The 18,106-nt window shown below is 36.4% G+C and overlaps 1 protein-coding gene across 11 annotated transcripts in view; it reads right to left on the reverse strand.

The window, feature by feature from the left end:
- The window catches only part of CPEB3 (cytoplasmic polyadenylation element binding protein 3), a 258,766-nt gene that overhangs the window by 187,847 nt on the left and 52,813 nt on the right, over positions 1–18,106 (reverse strand). For 9 of the 11 annotated variants that reach the window (XM_051981647.1, XM_051981646.1, XM_051981643.1 and 6 more), the window contains exon 2: positions 8,339–9,465. In XM_051981647.1, the coding sequence (XP_051837607.1) occupies positions 8,339–9,454 (1,116 nt within the window). In that variant the 5' untranslated portion in view covers positions 9,455–9,465. Of the gene's footprint in view, positions 1–8,338; positions 9,466–9,685; positions 10,877–12,078; positions 12,518–18,106 lie in introns of those variants that run through there. The other 2 variants (XM_051981638.1, XM_051981639.1) reach the window with 2 other exon arrangements.

Raw genomic sequence — 18,106 nt, forward strand, 5'->3', positions numbered from 1 at the left:
AAACATTAGCAATGTTTCCTATGATGGTCTGGAATCGGACTTCCAGCATCTTTTGCAGTTCAATAAAACTTCCTAGCCTGCCTTTTCAAGGCAAGTAAAACAAACTCTGTTTCTTTCAAAGGTTTGCCAATAAGAATTTATATCATAATATGTGACATGATTTAAGAATTCTAATATAAGCGAATGGGACAGAAAAACTGAATCATATAGTTTGTTGTTGTTCAGTTGTTTTAGCTGTAACTGACTCTTCACGTCCCTATTTGGGGTTTTCTTAGCAGATATTAGAGTGATTTGCTAATTTCTTCTCCAACTCATTTTTACAAATCAAAAAAACTCAGGCAAACAGGATTAAGTGACTTGACCAGGGTCACACAGCTAATAAATATGTGAAGCCCAATTTGAATCCAGGAAGATGAATCTTCCTGATTCCTGGCCCAGCAATCTACTATGCCACCCAAATACTTCTTAATACATTTACTTTGATATAATATTTCTTTTCTATCTCATGTCACATAACAACAAGGTCATAAACATATGAATTTATCTACTTACTACCTGTTAAGTACAATGTAAACGTGTCATTGTAGGAAGAAATCAACATTAAAACACAGCAACCTATAAACAACTTATAGCAACAAAGACTGGAAGAAAAAATAACCTGAAAAGCTGAAAAGCAATATTTGAACTCCTATAATGGACCAGACCAGAAATTCCCTGAGCATGAGGCATTCCCTATTAAAGGTCCATACCACAAGAAGTCTCATGCTCACTTATCCCTGGGAAAACTCTGAAGTAGCTGCTATGACTCTACTACTGGACAATCCTAAGTAATAATGCCCATGAACTGTCACTGCCAAAAGTCAAATGGTGTTTCCAAAGTAACTTAGTAGGGCCACCTGAGGATATAAATCTAGGAGGCCTCTGGGTTCGTACCTAAGAGTCCAAAGGGATTACTATTGTTTGTCAGCTCTATTACTAGTCAAAAAGCTTGAGGAGTTTGCTCCCAAAAAAATCAACAGTACTATACCTAAATTCTGTCCAAAAGCCTTCAGAACAGAATCCTGTTGTACTACTAATTCTTCCATGAAAATAAGCAAGTATATATAAGTTATCTTTTGAAAGAAGGTAATCATCCCCATGTCCATCCATCATTGAGGAACTGCAATATCTTTGAGAAAGACATATAATCACCCCTCATTCAATTGCCTTTTCCTACCACTACTTGGGCTTTGTTGAGCAAAAACAATGATAAAATACTAGTTACAAAAGTGAACATTTTTAACAAGAGAAAAAATGATCATGCTTGACAACAATCCCAAACAAAATGATCAGCAGCCATTATAAGGGGAAAAAATTTTCATTACATTTCATTAAAAACAAATAAGCAAGCAAAAAACCCAAACTCTTTTTCTACAATTCTCTTTTACTTTTAAACTAAACTAAAAAGTCATACTATAGCACCCTTCCTATTTCTCCCTCACATGGATCAGAATGGCCACATGGGAATTTGAATTAATTTCAAATTTTCAAGCCAGACTGTTTGTTTCTATGCATCTCTGGAGATGACTTTTGCTACTTTATTCCCCCGTTATCAATGGACACACATATGACTTTTAAGATTTACAAAATGCTCTGTATTACACTATTTCATTTGAACCTCACAACAACCCCAATGTAGCCATAAGCATACCTTGCATTATTGCACTTCACGGATATTGTAGTTTTCACAAATTGAAGGTTTGTGACAACCTTTCAAAGAGATAATTTACTGGTTTTTCAAAAGCTTGTGCTCACATCGTGTCCCTGCTTGGTACTTTTCACAGTATTTAAAACTTTTTTATTACTATTATAGCTATTCTGATGATCTGTGATCAGAGATCTTTGATATGTAATTATTTTGTGATGAACTGAGGCCATATAAGTAATAAGTAAATGTTGTATGTACTCTGCTTCATCCAAAGAACTTCCTTTTTTCTCCCACTCCTTAGACATTCCTATTCTCTGAGGGGGAAAAAAATATTGAAATTAGCCCAATTAATAGTCCTACAATGGCCTCTAAGTATTCAAATGAAAGGAAAAGTCGATTGATGTGGTGAACTTCAATGTTGCCTTATTTTAAGAAATTGGCATAGTCACCCCAGTCTTCATTAACCACTAATCAGACAGCAGCTATCATCATAAAGTAAGATCCTGATCCTATACTAGCAAAAAAAAAAAAAAAGGTTATGACATAAAGACTCAAATGATGGTTAACATGTTTTGACAACAACATTTTTAATTAAGGTATGTACACTTTTAAAAGACATAATACTACTGCAGACTTAATAAGACTACCACATAATGTAAATATAACTTTTGTGGGCACTGGAAAACCAAAAAATTCTTGTAATTCATTTTATTGAGCTATTTTGCTTTACTGTGATGGGTCTGGAACCAAATGTGCAGTATTTCAGGTATGTCTTTGCTCGGTTTCATTTCCATTTTTACAAATGAGAAAACTGAAGTAAAAGACTGAAACATGTTTACTATACAAAGTAAGCATCGAGAACAAGTCTGTGAACAAGGTCTTCTTCAGTGCAGGTCTAGCATTTTATACACTATGCTGCCCCTAAGCATCCTCAATTCCTAGTTGTGACTACTGTTAAAAGCAACAAAAGAATTTGATAAATTCTGATCTTGTAATCCAAGTTTTCTCTGTTACAAAATCAAATACTGTTGTTGCAAATGAACAAATATGAAAACATGTGGGGTGTCAAAACATTTTTTACATTAGTTCACATATCAGAAAATGAACATTTAGACCACCACTCTCTTCCTGCCAAAAGCAGTCAGCAAGTCAACGGATGACAGCCAAACAGCTTCTCAGACTGACTAGTGCATTAAGATAATAAGTTATTCACATCCCTATCTGATGAGGAAAAAAAAAATCCAATGAGTTATTTTATCTAAAAGATTTAATTTCTAATCTACACATAAGCCTATCTATGGGAAATGGAAGACATTCTGGGAAAGTTGATTCCAACTCTAAACATTAGCAACATTTTTTATGATGGTCTGGAATCAGCCTTCCTAGAACTTCCTAGTCTGCCTTTTCAAGTCAAGTAAAACAAAGCCTCCTAAATAGGTGATTGAAGTGGAAATTGAGCAAGTTTTCTACCTGCAGTGTAACATAGTAAATAAAGAAGCTGATGCTGAGTCAGGAAGACCAGGGTTCAAATTCCACCTTTGATACACGCTATCTACCATGAGCCAGTCACAACCTCCTGCTGCCTCCAAGCAATTCCATCCAGTTCCTGAGGAATAATTAGTTACAATGAAAATGAAACATAAGTGTAGCCCCAAACAAAAGAACAAACCTCCAACACAAATGCTATTCATTTTTAGCATACTCTTTGGCAAATATTATTTAAGCCCTCATACTTTTGATATTTTTCAGTAACATGAGAAATGCTTTTACATTTCTCTAGACAATACCATTCTAACTAAATATAACCAAGATTGTGTGGACCCATTCCTAGCACATTGTCTTCCACATCTCCTTGTCTAACACTCTCTATGACATCACAACAGGTCTGAAGCTCCTTACTTTATAAGAGCTAAGAAAGCAGATGATAATACCAACCAAAGAAAGTCAAATCCTATTTTCAATCTAGATCAAATTATTCTCATTCCAATAAGAAACACTACTACTCTAGGTCAATTATATTATTTTCTGAATCACCAGTAGTAACATGACAACTTGCAACTATTGGTTTAAAAAAATGAGCCATTTTCTCACCTAAAAAAATTCCCAAAAATTCCCTTTCACTTCAAGACAAAAACAAAAACAAAACCCCCCCAACTTTGAATTAATAAAAGGATTTTGCTCCATTGCAAGTTATAACCATATGCATTTGTAGAATCATATGCAAATAAAATTCAAATAAAGTTCAGATAAGATATTTGAATTTAATTTTCATCTGATTAAATGCAGAAACATTAAACTAAGTTGAACAATAAGGTACTAAAAATTGTTTTAAGGATTATAAGAATTATTCTTTAAAGAAATATCCCCATACAACAACTACGTGTGACTAACATAAAGACTGGAGTTAGGATTTCATTGACACACTAGTCCTAATATAAAGACTCCACTAACGCATGGTAGCACTTTCTCTGCAGATTTATAGTTTTAGAAAAATGTCTGAGATAGTCCATGGCTTTAAGGTCACAGGGCCAGAGTAAGTAAAAGGTACAATAACTTCCACCTAGGACTCCATGACTCTGAAGTAAGCCTCTGTATCCACTCTAATATTCTGGTGCTACATGAATAACCAAAGGTACATACAACAAGCAACTAAAAATTTTAAGGCAGATAAAGGACTTAAAAAGGAAATGCTAACATCTATTTTATATGTATTTATATGTCTTCTGTTTCCATAAAGTATCCAAGAATCAAGAACAAATGTTATTTGGAAACTCCTTTGAATATACTTGAGGCAATGTAATTTACAATTTAGAACCTAATTTGCTTATTAATCTGAATATATGACAGCTAATCTGTTCTTAGAATCCAAATAAGAAAGCTTGAAAAAAAATTTAATTCAACCAATATATATTAAGACCTTATTACTATGATGAGAGCACAATTACTTAAGCCAGGCTCCTGTCCACTTGGAGTTTACAATCTATTAATAAGATCTATCACTCCATGATTACTGCTTTAGAGGTTAACACCACAAAACAATGTGTTTGAAGAGTAATGGCTATTACTAACTGGAGTATGAGAAATCAAGAAAGGCTTCATGGAGTCAAGTACATCTGATTTAAGTGTTAAAAGATGAAAGCATTCACCAGGTATAAAAGTATAAAAGCAAGAAAATGACATGCTGTAGAATTGGTTCTCTTTTTAAAGAGAAAAACAAGCAATTAACAAGGAACTTTTAGGAGAGTTAAGTGAGCCCAGCCCAAATCAGCTTCCTATAACAATATTCCTATCTCTGATACATAGTATTCTTAAATTACCTTTAAGAAATGAAAAATTCTAAAGCACCTTGTAAGAAAGATTAGATTATGCCAAACATAAATTCTGTGTTAGTTAACTGCCAACTAGCAACCTATGTTGGGAGTATACAGCAAATGTCAAATAACCAAAACCTTTAACTAACCAGAGCACTCTATTCCCCAAATATTAACAATAAACAAGGTGTTACTGTGAGTACAGTGACATTTTCCCTCTATTCACCAGCATGTCATCAATTAGTCTAATTCTTTTTAGACCCTCATTTAACTCATTTACCAGTCATCGTTTTGCCCTTGGTTGCTGGAGAATATAGAACCTTATACAGAATTATGAAGAACATTGTTATCATTATGTGTCTTGGGATGGGGTCTCAGGGAAGATAAGCAATAATAATGCAGTGTGGTCCCAGTGTATAATATACTAATAATGAAATAAAGAAATACTTAAAAATGAAAACAAAAAAATTCTTTAAAACACTAAGAGAATGTTTTTTAATTACATCATCCAAGGCTATGACACCTTGACAAGCCATTCATCCTTCTATAACCTCATTTTCTTAATCTGTAAAAATATTCTTCATATTATAAATAGTTGATGCCTACAGATTTCAAGTCTCAACACCAATGAAATAATATCACTTTTCTTCAAAATATTTAGATCTAATATAAAAATATTAGTGATCTATAATTTTCTAGTAGTAAAAAACCACCATTGGGAACATTTTAAATACTTTTCCTTTGTTTCAAAAATAATACATGTAATTCAACCAATTATATGAACATATGTCTATTTGGAGATCTTAACACTTTTAAAAGTTTCATCTTTCCTCTTTTTTAAAAACTAGGCTGCAAATTGATATGATTTTGGTTAATTTATATCAAGCCCAAAGAGAATCAATTAATAATCCCTCGACCTTAGCACAAATATGCTTTTTAGTTGGAAGGAGATAACATAATCTAAATTAACAAAGCTCTTCATAAGACTAAAAAAAAAAAAAGTATTATTTAGCTCTTCAAATTACAAACAATTCTTGGTTATTCAGAAATTCTCTCTCCTTTTCACTCTTTCACACACACATCTTTTAGATATTCTACTACTCAAATAGCAATGAATGAACAGGAGATGAAAATCAGTCCATTTTATCATTTATTAGGAGCTCTGAGAAACTGTTTTCCAAGAAGCGGATGGTAATGCCAACAATATTGGCTAAAAATTAGGTTTGTGTATTTGAAGGAGTGGGAAGAGGAGATAGATTTCATTGATCTAGCTAATCCTGTTTTCCCAAATAATGACAAATTATTAGAGATTAGCTATATTCACATTCCAGCATACCTAAATTTTGCCAACTTCAACCCATCCCAGATTTTTCCAAAGGGAGTGAAGTGAGGAGAGGATCAATAATTAAGGTAAATTTCAATGTATATCTAAGATGCTTTACTTTAAAAAACAAACCAACCAACCACGAACAAATTACGGACTTTAATTTGGGGACTACATATTCAAGCATAGTAATAAGAGCATATATAGTTATGTGTCACTTTCATTATACATGTTAATGAAAAATGGAAATCCACCATAACTGGCAAATTCATGAGCTCCAAACAAGACTTAAGTCAGGAGAGGGAGAAGAATAGAAAGGGGGAGGGGGAGAAGAGAGGGGAGAAAGGTCCTGATTGAAACATCTAAGGAAGAAAAAACTTCCTAAAGCCTCATTTAAAAAAAAAAAAAAAGATTTCAGAAATTATCTATCCTTTCCCTTCTTTCAATGTTTACCAGGCCAACACTTAGCTCGCAGTTTTCATGAGCTTCAAAAGAAAAAGAATGCCTTAAAATGATCTCCCTTCTTGTTATCCCAAATCCACATATAGATCCGCAACTCAAAGCCCAATAATCTCAGGCTCTCTTACATGGAAGCCATTCAAAAAACAAAAGCTTAAAGTACTCTTTCAAAATAATGAAGCAGTAAAATAGAAACTAGGTGAATCAAACCCTTTAAACACCCCTTATCAGCTGGTTGGTTCAGCCATCTTCCAACACTGTTCACAGGAGTTTCTGTTTCATCTACTAGAGCATCCAATTTGAACCCTTTTCAAAGACATTCCCTGATTTTCATCCTCATCTCTTCACTTTGTAATTCAGTTTAGAAGCTTACATCCATGTCCTCTTAAGAGTACAGGGCAAGCGTTTGCCTGAAAACCAAAAAATATAATAAATATTCACCGTTAAGGATCAATTATGCTCTAGACCACTCCTGTGGCTCCTAAAATTATTAAAGGGCAAACATAAAAAATGCCAATAGTATCAATCAACCTTTCAGTCCAGGCAATTCCCTGGTTTTTTCATTGGTATTTAACACCAAAGCATGAGACTCATTTTTCATTAAAGTTGCAGAGCTTTTATTTTCCTCAGTTTCAAATGTTGTAATTGATCTGCATTGTCTTCTTAAATAACAAAACTGGTGAAGGACACTGCAGCTTTAAATATTTCAGTGCTAGCTAAGAAATAGACTCCATTGCAATATGGCTCTGAAGGTCGTGTCCTATTGTCTCTTTTCTCTACAAATATACTAAATGACATCTAAGTCATTCTTTTATATAACAGAGGGTGGGTTGCCTCCCTAGAATTTCCACTTCATCTCCCCCACACTGCTCCTGTGTTTATTTAGACTCTTACACTCCTAATTTTCTCTGCAGGAGAGAGAAGCTGATTGCTATTAATGATTTCAGTACCTTACCTAGACACAAACACATGTGTTCACATTAGATTAATTGAGCATAAGGCAACTATCTTAAAAGGACATCTCCCAATAGTGGTTGAGAGCCTCCTCGATAGTGAAAGTAGGAAGGACTGGAAACGGACAGCTTTGAGCCTGCACTGGCATCCCGGATTGCACAACTGAAATGTGTCCCTAGTTAAAATGACAGGAATTCCATACCGCTTAATATCGAGACAGTCTGGCAACCTTGCGATTCATTTTTTCAGCAAGCTTCACTTCCCTCAAGGACGTCAAATAATATCCAAATTCACAACGAACTAGGGTTTTAGAGGGAGAGGACAGCAGTGTTGGAGGATCACATTTCTGTGTCCTCGCATTGAGATGTACGATGCGTTTATATCATTCCTTAAACTACCGGAATGATTTTCACATGAGTAAAAGACTATAAACGAGGGCCACGGGAAAAGAAAGGGGACTATGTATGACATGTAGTCGGTAAACAGGGATACAGATGCAGAACATAAAAGCCGGGCAAAGAAACAGCAACGCTCAGGAAAAAAAGGAAAGGGGGAGGGGAAGAGGAGGAGGAAGGTATGCGCAGGTGCATGTGGAGTTATTACCTGAAATGGCAACAGATTGTTACCATTATCGGTCCGAAAAGCATTATCCTCCATCCAGGATTTGGAGGTGAGAGGGGCCGCCCGGGGGAACTTCGGAGGCGCAATCACATTACTGGAGAAGGGTTTTTTGAGAGGGGAGATGGGATTGAGGGGAGACGGCACGCCGACCCCGACTCCGACCCCGACTCCTACGCCGACCGCTCGGCGAGGGTCCCTGCCAGCTTGCAGCCCGCCCCAGGGATTGGAAGGGGTGCTCCAGGCGGCGTTCTGGTGATTGTTCCAGCTGGAGGAGGATGAGGAGGCAGAGGCAGAGGACGGCTTGCTGGTCATGATGGGCTGATGGCTGTACGCCGCGGCGTTCCTTTGAGTGTAGGACGCCTGGTTCGGACTCACCGGCGACCTGCGCTGCTGCTGCTGCTGCTGCTGCTGCTGTTGCTGCTGCTGCTGCTGTGCCTGCGGCTGTGCGGGCGGCGGCGGCTGGGGCTGAGGCGGCGGTGGCTGCTGCTGCTGTTGAGGCGGCGGTGGCGGCTGAGGCTGCGGGACAGGCGGTGGTGGCGGCGGCGGAGGCTGCTGCTGTTGGTGGTGCTGAGCCTGCGCTAGGCCAATCTGAGGGGAGAAAGTGCCTCCGAAGACCGGGTTGACGTGGTGAGGGAAATTCTGGAAAAGCATGGTCCCATTGACTGGGGTGATTCCTTGGAAAAAACTGTCCTCTACGGCGTTCGTGGTGCCCGTCGACCAGGTGCTCCCAAAGGAAGGGGACAAGGATGTGCCCGGAGCCGCAGCAGGCTCCTGCTGCGGGGGCTGATGAAAGCTCAAGCCGGGTAGAAGCGGAGATTCCATCTGCATCGTCTCCTTGCTGTTGGGGGCCGTCGAAGAAACAGCCGAAGCAGCCGCAGCAGCCGCCGCTGTAGGATTGAGACTCGTCACTGGGCTGCTGTCCTCTGGCTTGGGGGTCTCTGAGGAGAGGGGCGTGGAAGAGGCTTCCGCTGCGTTTGGCTCTTGCTGCTGCTGCTGCTGCTGCTGCTGCTGCTGCTGTTGCTGCTGCTGCTGCTGCTGCTGCTGCTGCCGCTGCTGGGGCTGGGTTTTGCTTTTGTCCATCAGTAAATCATCCTGCATGGTTTGCGCAGCTGAAAGGGGAAAAAAGAGAGGCGTGTTATTATTAATGTGATCATCAATGCCACTCGCAGAAGCGGTGGGATATTTCACTTGTGAAAATCTAGTGCTACTGCCACTAGCCAATTGCAATGCAAATCCGTAATCTCCCATTTAGAAGCCCTAGTCTGGCAAGGCGGGGGGAAGGGGGAGGGTCACGCTACAGCTCTAAAAATACGGCTTTAGCAGCTTCACCCTTTCTGGTGTCTTGGCTCCTTTCAGTATTAGTGAGAGATGTGCTTATAGGACAGAGATACACAGCAATTTCGCCACGTCTCTTTTCCCTTCACCGGAACTCAGAGCGCTCACCCTGCAATGAGAAACTGATTCTGGTTCCTGTTTTTTCCAAGCACCACCCTCCCCCAGTTATTTGCATACGTCAATAAATACTGCTGCGTCCTTCAGCAAGGTTAAAAAGACACCAGTCACTACACTCCTTTTCCCCCCCACCCTCCCCCTCCCCGGCTAGAGCACTTTAAAGGAACAGGAGTCTTAAGCTTGATTACCAAACTACCTTCTTGCTTTTGTAATTGTTTCATTAAACTGCAAAGAACCACGAGGCGGAAAAAATCTTTGCCTTTGGTAAAAGGAAGCCTCAGCTGCACAATCATTCTCTGGTCTTGAGTACTGCAGCCTACTCCATTTTGTTAGGAACCTTAAAAGCAGTCATTTTTAAAGGGGATGGAAAGTGGGAAAGTAACATTTGCTAATATACAATTGTTTGTCCATTACTCTGAGGAATATGTGTATATATTCCTGAGTTTTTTCAATACTACTAATTACAACCCAAAGCATTCTTTTTAGAATGGGTTATTTCAGTTTTCTGTATCTATCTTTGAATCTCTTTGCAGAGTAGAAGAATAGTTCAAGTCGGATTTGAGGTCAAAAATTAGAGTAAAGCTGTGAGATCTGAGAACTCAATTTTAATCCCATGAGATATAACCCGACAATCAGGGCAAGTTTTGAGTTCTTAAATTGACACTATCAAACTCTAGAATAAATTATCATACAATTGGTTTTTACAGTGGAAAGACAGGGATACTAATGGTCCCAACAACAATTCAACCAAAAATCCTTTATACCTGTACATTCTGATAATACCAAGAGAGGATTTCCCTTTAGCCCCATAGGTATGACGTGGTATTTTTCATTTCACACAAAAGAAATACATATTTATTTTCAAAATATTTCTGACCGCTTAAGGATAAAGAATATCATCATTCTAAACATATGGATTTCAGATATACTATTCCCCAACTTCTGTTAGTCTATATTGTTAATATCCATGGTATTTTTAAATTTATGCCTGTGAATTTTACATTATGCTAAAGCCCTATCAAATATTTGAATAATTTGTAAATGTGAAAGGCCAGACATATAATTAGTTTAGATGATGATTCAGTATAAGAACAAAGTTATTGTCATATTTAGTATAGCTATTTTAATTATTTTATTCTATCTTGTAGCACTATATACTTTTGAGGTGCTTTGTTATAATTCTGCCACTGATTGTAGAAGTTGATTTCTCTTACATATACTAAATATCTGCTTTGGGACAATATCATGATTTAACTGGAGAAATGATGAAAAACTGAGAAACTCTTAACTGTAAACAGATGAGATAGAAAGGTTAAAAGTGATGCACTATTCTATTTTAAGAATGTCCTTTAAAGGGCTAATCTTGGTTTCTTTTTTTAGGTGAGTTTCATACACACAAAACAGGAGGGAAAAACTTACTTCCCCTCCTTTGTCTCCCACATCTCCCCTCCTCGGCAAATTAGCCTCTATCAATTAAGCACACAACTAATTGTACTTTTTTCCATCCTGATCTAAAAACAACTACTTTAAGTAACTATCAGAAAATGGGAAAGTTTCCAAGAAAGAACACAAAAGATTTAGATGTGTACATCTCGAAGTCCTGCTACCGCCTAGGTGGATGTTCATGGGAAAAGACCTCTTAACACTTATTTGGGCAATGCTGCAGTACACCTGAAGATTCAAGAATCTGAGTAGCTTCCAATAAGCTAGAATTTTTATTATGATAACTACAACGTCATGGATGAAACTGTGGACCCCTTTCATTGTAATTTTATCATCACTTTGCTTAATCCTCTTAAAATATCCACTATTTGTTTGTTTTTTAATAATGAATTAAAATTTTAAAAAATTCTAAGGAGAAGAGGGGAAGAGGGACTGTATGATACTCCACCCAACGTAAAAAAAAAAAAAAATCAATTGTTATTGACGATTACGAGGAGGTAAGGTGCCAGCATTACGTATTTCTTTTCTCACTATTGCTTAAAGGTATACATTTCACTGTTAGCATAAATTTAGCATTATTGTCAAGGTCAAGATTTGCCTTTAATAAAAGTTACCAGTCAGGACAAGAGGCTTACACTCAATTAAGATAACATTTACAATATAAACCTGATGACTCGCAATTACTGTTGGTGTGAGTATTTGGGGCTCATTTCTACAGCAAAGTCCTGAAAATATATTACACCATCCCCCACCACCCTAACAATATTGCTTTCTTTTGCATGCAGTAAACGACAGGCTCAATCCCCCAATTCTCATTTGCCAGTTACCTTTGAGTGTCCAGCTTTTAAGATTCGATAAAATTTAAAATGTACAATATTTTATTTTTCTTCTTTCGGGTTGATTATCTGACTGCTCCGGCAAAAAGCACTTTGACAACTGGAAGACTAGAGGGCATGCGCACCCGAGGAACTGTGGGGACTGGAGTCTCTGGCCAGCGCCTTACTGGCCCCGGCACGTTGGCAAGGAAAGGAGGAGAGAGTTCACCAAGCTAGAGTCATAATAGTTGTACCCTGACCTTGTTAGTGAATAACCAGCTTAAATCATTAGCTGCGGAAATGAATTGGGGATGGGAGGGGAGAGGAAAATTAATTTAATTTTGGAAGGAGAGCTAAAAAGATCATGACACTCGGATCTAGAATTTAAAAGGAAAAAAACAAACAAACAAACAAAAAAAAAAAAAAACAGGAGAACGACCTTAAATGGAATCGAAATGATAATAACTGACTAGCCATGGGTGCATGACAAGAAGATTAAATAAAGAACCTTGGATTAAAAAAAAAAAAAAGCTTCATTTCTCAAAAAAAAAATCTTTTAAAATATATATAGAGTATATAATTGTAGAAATTATGGTAAAGAGTAATACATGTTTCACTTTAATCCGTCTTCATGAAAAATTATCAAAAATATATTGATCAGATGTCTTTAAACCTGTAATGTAAATCAAGGCACAGACAGTTATTTTACAAAATTGTACTGCCTGACATATACTAGTTACTTAGTAAATATTTGTTAGATGAATCAACTGATACCTCAGTTTTCAATTGGAAAAAAATGAAAACTTTTATATTAATACAGTAATAATCCAAATCAAATTCAGAATATCAATGTTTAACAAAATCCTAGAATATCATATGAAATATAAAATAACAAAAGTTAATTCATTTAGTGTTTTACTAAATATTATTCAAAAAAATCCAAGATTTGAAGTTCAAAGAACTTTCAGAAGCCACTTAATCCAGCCCTCTTATATTATAAATGAGGAAACTGAGGCTTAGAGAGGTTAATCTAGCAATTTGCTCAAGGTAACCCAGGTCTATTGTGTCATCCTTATTCCAAATTTTGTTAAAATTTTGCCAAGTACTTTATATACAGATCATTTTACACTCATGTCAGCTCTGTTAAATCTGAAAAAAGAAAATCTCAATTTTTAGATGAGGAAACTGAGGCTGAGAGATTATATAATTTGCCCAGAGTCATAGATCTAGTAAGTATCTGAGACAGGATTCAAACCATCATGACTGGCCACTTACCTTTCTCTCCCTCCCCCCCATCAAAACCTCCCCCTCCCCCCACATGGTTCAACTTTCTGGGTTAGCATGCAAAATTGTAGAGCCTTAAAATATTGCATTCATGGACTATGGCTTACTATTGTCCACTGAGTTCTAAGAACAATGGTTAAAATCATACAAATGCAACATGATATTTATTATTTCCTATGGGTTTTGGTACAATGCCAGGATTATTGGGGGAGGGAGGTGCTCAGTATGTAATAGTTGATGACAACACTAATTAAATTTGGAGTTTAAAATCAGCTTTACTTACTTTATATTTTCTTTTCTTTCCCAATTAGTAGTGTAGTAGTTTCCATAGACTACTTAGATCATTCCTACTAGTTTTTGTCTTATTCACTAAAGAAACATAACTAGAAGATACATATTTTTTAAATGGCCATTTTGAATAAACATTCTGCTGGAGTTCTCAAAGGCCTCTACAAAAGAACCAATATGCTTCTCTGCACACTTCTCTCACTCTACTAATATTTACTGTTCTTGTATTTGTTCCTACTAATCTGATCCCAACCTACCTTGCCAGTCTTATCTGCTATGTTCCTCAATGTCCTCTTTTCCAGCCAAATGTTCCTCTCTCAGAATACTTAAGTCCTATTTGTCCTTCATGATTTCTAGGTCAAATCTTTCATCTTCTATAAAATCTTTCAAAACTGCCCCAGCATTTGGTGGTTTCTTCCTTCTCTGAACTCTTCCCTTTACTGACTGTGCAACTCCTTAGAAATTCTTCAGATACTACCTTACATTATATGTGTCTAAAGGGAAATGTGTAGATTGTGTAAGCACTACCCAGCATGTAAGGTTCATGAAATCATGGTTAGTGTCTTCCCCTTTGGACCCACTAATTCATGATCAAAGAGCAGGTAGATGGTTAAGTGGTTAGAGCACTAGTCAGGAAGACTTGAATTTAAATCTTGCCTCAGACATGTACTGGTTATATGACCCTAGGCAACCTATTTTGATTGCCTCAATCCATTGGAGAAGGAAATGGCAAATGGCTCCAGTATTTTTTCCAGGAAAACCCCAAGAAGAGTGTTGGCATGCTATGGTCCTTGAAGTCACAAACAGTCAAACATGATTGAATGACAGAATTAACAACAATATATAATCAATATAATTGAAATGTCATAACACAAGTGTTTAAGGAGCTGTGATGATTCTTAAAACACTCTGTGAGGGGTGGAGGTGGAAGGAGTTGTCCTTATTTTACCTCTATCCACCCCAATAAAGACAAAATATCCCAAAAGCATAATACATTGACACGATTTGCTTAGGAAATAACAATATGAAAAATCTATCTTTCTTCACTGTCCCTATTCACTAAAGAAGCCATACTGAGGAAATAAAGAAGTTCAAACAATTTTTCAAGTGAATAACTGAAAGACTGATAGTAACACCCTATTTATCCTGCACTGTCAGAGCAAAAGATGTTGCACAGAAGTGAATTTTCCAAATTTTCCCTTTAAACAACAAAAAATATTTTTAATTTTTAAAAAATGGGAAATTTTCCAAACTATTTTAAGCAATTCCTTTTCTTATTAAATATGATATACTAACTATAATCCAGGGCATAACAATAAATCCAAAATGAAATCCATTTAACAAATAAAAGTCCAATGTCTTAGGCTGGCATTCAAGGTCCTCCATAATTGGGCTCCAATTTACCTTCCCCAAGTTTAATTTCAGTTTCCACCCCTTCATTTCCTCTACTGTATGACCAAAACCAACTAATTGCCAAGCACTAAAAAACACCCTGTGCTTTTCTACTCGTGAGTACTTCACTCATATGTTGTTCACTATGCCTAAAATGTCCCTTTTCACCACCAATGTTTTGCTTATTCACATCTTACCTGTGTTTGAAGCTTAATTCAAGCAACACTTAGTTCAATCAAACTTTCCCTAATTTACCCAAGTGAAAATGATCTTTCGCACCTGGTTTGAAAGCATTCTGTACTCCACTTGTGCATTTATATTCTAATGTGGTAGTCTTCAAACTTTACATAGCAAAACTCTCTCTTACGACAACAACAAAATCACATTTCCACCCATTTAATCATCAACTAATATTTTGCTCAAATAAAATTAAGACTGAAACAACCTCTACAACACAAAGAAACTTTAACATACAATAAAAAATGTATTTATTTATTGATAAAATTATTTATAAAGTTCATATTTGTAGCTTATAAAATACTAGTCATACTGACAATTTAAGGTTTGCAAAGCATTTTACATATGGTTTCTCATTTGATCATTTTAATGTTATGAACAGTTTTGCTTTAGATAATTAAAATTAATAATGATGGCATGGATTATATTATCATAGATGAAACTAGCCTCAAGAAGTGAAAAAGCAGCAGCCTCCATCAGTCCTTCAGACTTCAGCCAGCCACAGGTCATTATAACTCCTTTTAAATCTGAATCGTTTTCACATAAAAATTGGTGTAGATGACTATCCCTATGAGGTTTGAAATCAACCTCCAACTTACCTTTTTAGATTTACTCTACATTCCTCCCTTTCACTCACAATGATCCAACTAAATCAGCAATTTTATTGTTGCTCCTAGATTACACTCTACATTCCATCTCCATATCTTTGTGTTGGCTGTTTTCCAGGACTGGAATACACTCACTCCATGTGTCTACTAATTAAAATGAAAACGACTACTCCAGAGGCCTCTTCTACATGGGGCCTTGCCTGATCAGTATTATGATCAGTATGTATGTAGGGATGTGTGTGTGTGTGTGTGTGTGAACTCCTAGAGGGGAAGCCCTATTTCATTCTGGTCTTTGTATCTCCCAGCTCCTGACATTTGCTAGCACCTGACAGATCTTTAATAAATGTTTGTTGATTGAGTAATCAGGAAATAGGATCTCAAAAAAAAAAAAAAAAAGTCAAACCTGATGATGTTAGCTATCTGGGATGATCTTTGTATTTGTTTCAAAAAGTTTGGTATCTTAAGCTGTAAATCTGCTCCTGGGGAGATGAAAGAATCTGCAGTCTATACTGAAGGTAACAAGACAGGAAGATCTGAAAGGTTTTCATTTGTTTGTTTTGCTGATGCCAATCAGGGATTTCTTTCTTTTCTAAAAGCTGTATCAAGAAAAAGCTTCTAAGCTTTCAAGTTAAAAAGCATGGCCGTCAGTGTCTCCAGAGCCAGAGCAGGGGCAATGATAGCACATAAGCATCATTCAGTTGAATAGTCTCTATCAGTCAAGACTTATTAAACAGCAACTTCCTGCAAAACAGTGAATCCAGCCAAACAGCACTTACAAGAGGGAGAGCAGACTGATGTGTGATGAGCATGAAGATGTCACCAGAAGACATTAAGTCTTCTAACACACTGAGGCAAGAATTGCCCTTCCAAACATGTTATAGGAGAAACCTTAAAAGTTGAGGAATGCCATCAAGCACTACTGGGCTATGTGTCAAATAATTTTGGCTGCTCAATCAATAGTGACATTAAGCATATCTTTGTGTTGTTGCTGTATCATTTTTTCAATCATGTCCAACTCTGTAGTCCCATTTCGAAGAGATACTGAAGTGGTTTGCCATTTCCTTCTCCAGTTCATTTTACAGATGAGGAAACTGAGACAAACAAGGTTAAGTGACTTGCCCAAGGTCACACAGCTAGTTTGAGGCCAAATTTGAACCTAAGAAGATGAGTCTTCCTGACTCCAGACCCAGCACTCTATCCTCAGTGCTACCTAGCTGTCCATATGTCTTTATTACATGGATTCAATATATTGAACTTTTCATTCATTTTGGTGTAAGGCAGCAGATAGGACTAGATGCATCTGAGATACCTTTTAGCACTATATATCTATGATCCTATAAAGTACAATGCAATACATTTAATACACAAAATAGTAGTTTCCAAGAAGATAAGGGTCTCTATAAAAAAAAAATCCCAAAATTTTAACCTACATTACATTAACCTACATTTTACTTACACTTAGCTACATTATTTTTACAGGTAAATCAACAGAAAGGCCAGATCTAATTAGGGAAAATCCTATTTTATATAATATTTCAAAAGAGATATAATTTGCTCATAGTAGAAGCCATTTTACTTGGTTTTAGAAAATAACACGATTTCTCCCAATGGTATGTGGTCTAGTAACTAGGACTACTGTTACTGAAATTCAGAGGTCATTAGTTTGAAAAAGGTTTTATAAAATTACAAAGTTTAAGCTGTTTCTGATGACTATTTCACTTATTTATAAAGAAAGAAGTTTCCAAGGGTTAAGAAAAATGACAATTCAAAAATAAAATTTGAATATGAATAAGTTGCTTCAGGATTACCAAATTAACAATTAAACTTAAAGGTTAAATCCATTTTTCCCTTTAGATCAAAACTACAGATTCTACTGCAAGGAAAGCAAAGAAGTGGATTCTAAAAGATTTTAAGAGTTTTTGGGAATTGATAACTCTAAGCTATCTACACCCAGAGAGAAGACTATGGGAACTAAATGTGGATCACAACAAAACATTCTCACTCTTTTTATTGTTATTTGCTTGCATTGTTTTTTCTTACTCATTTTCTTTTTTTTTTTAATTTTATTTTTCTTGTTCAGCAAGAGAATCGTATTAATATATTCACACACATTGGATTTAACATATATTTTAACATGTATAACATATATTGGATTGTTTGTCATCTAGAGGAGGGGGTGTGGGAAAGAAGGGGAAAATCTATACAAGGATCAATGTTGAAAAATTATCCCT

The sequence above is a fragment of the Antechinus flavipes genome, chromosome 2 (genome assembly GCF_016432865.1).
Source record: "Antechinus flavipes isolate AdamAnt ecotype Samford, QLD, Australia chromosome 2, AdamAnt_v2, whole genome shotgun sequence".
NCBI lineage: Eukaryota > Metazoa > Chordata > Mammalia > Dasyuromorphia > Dasyuridae > Antechinus > Antechinus flavipes.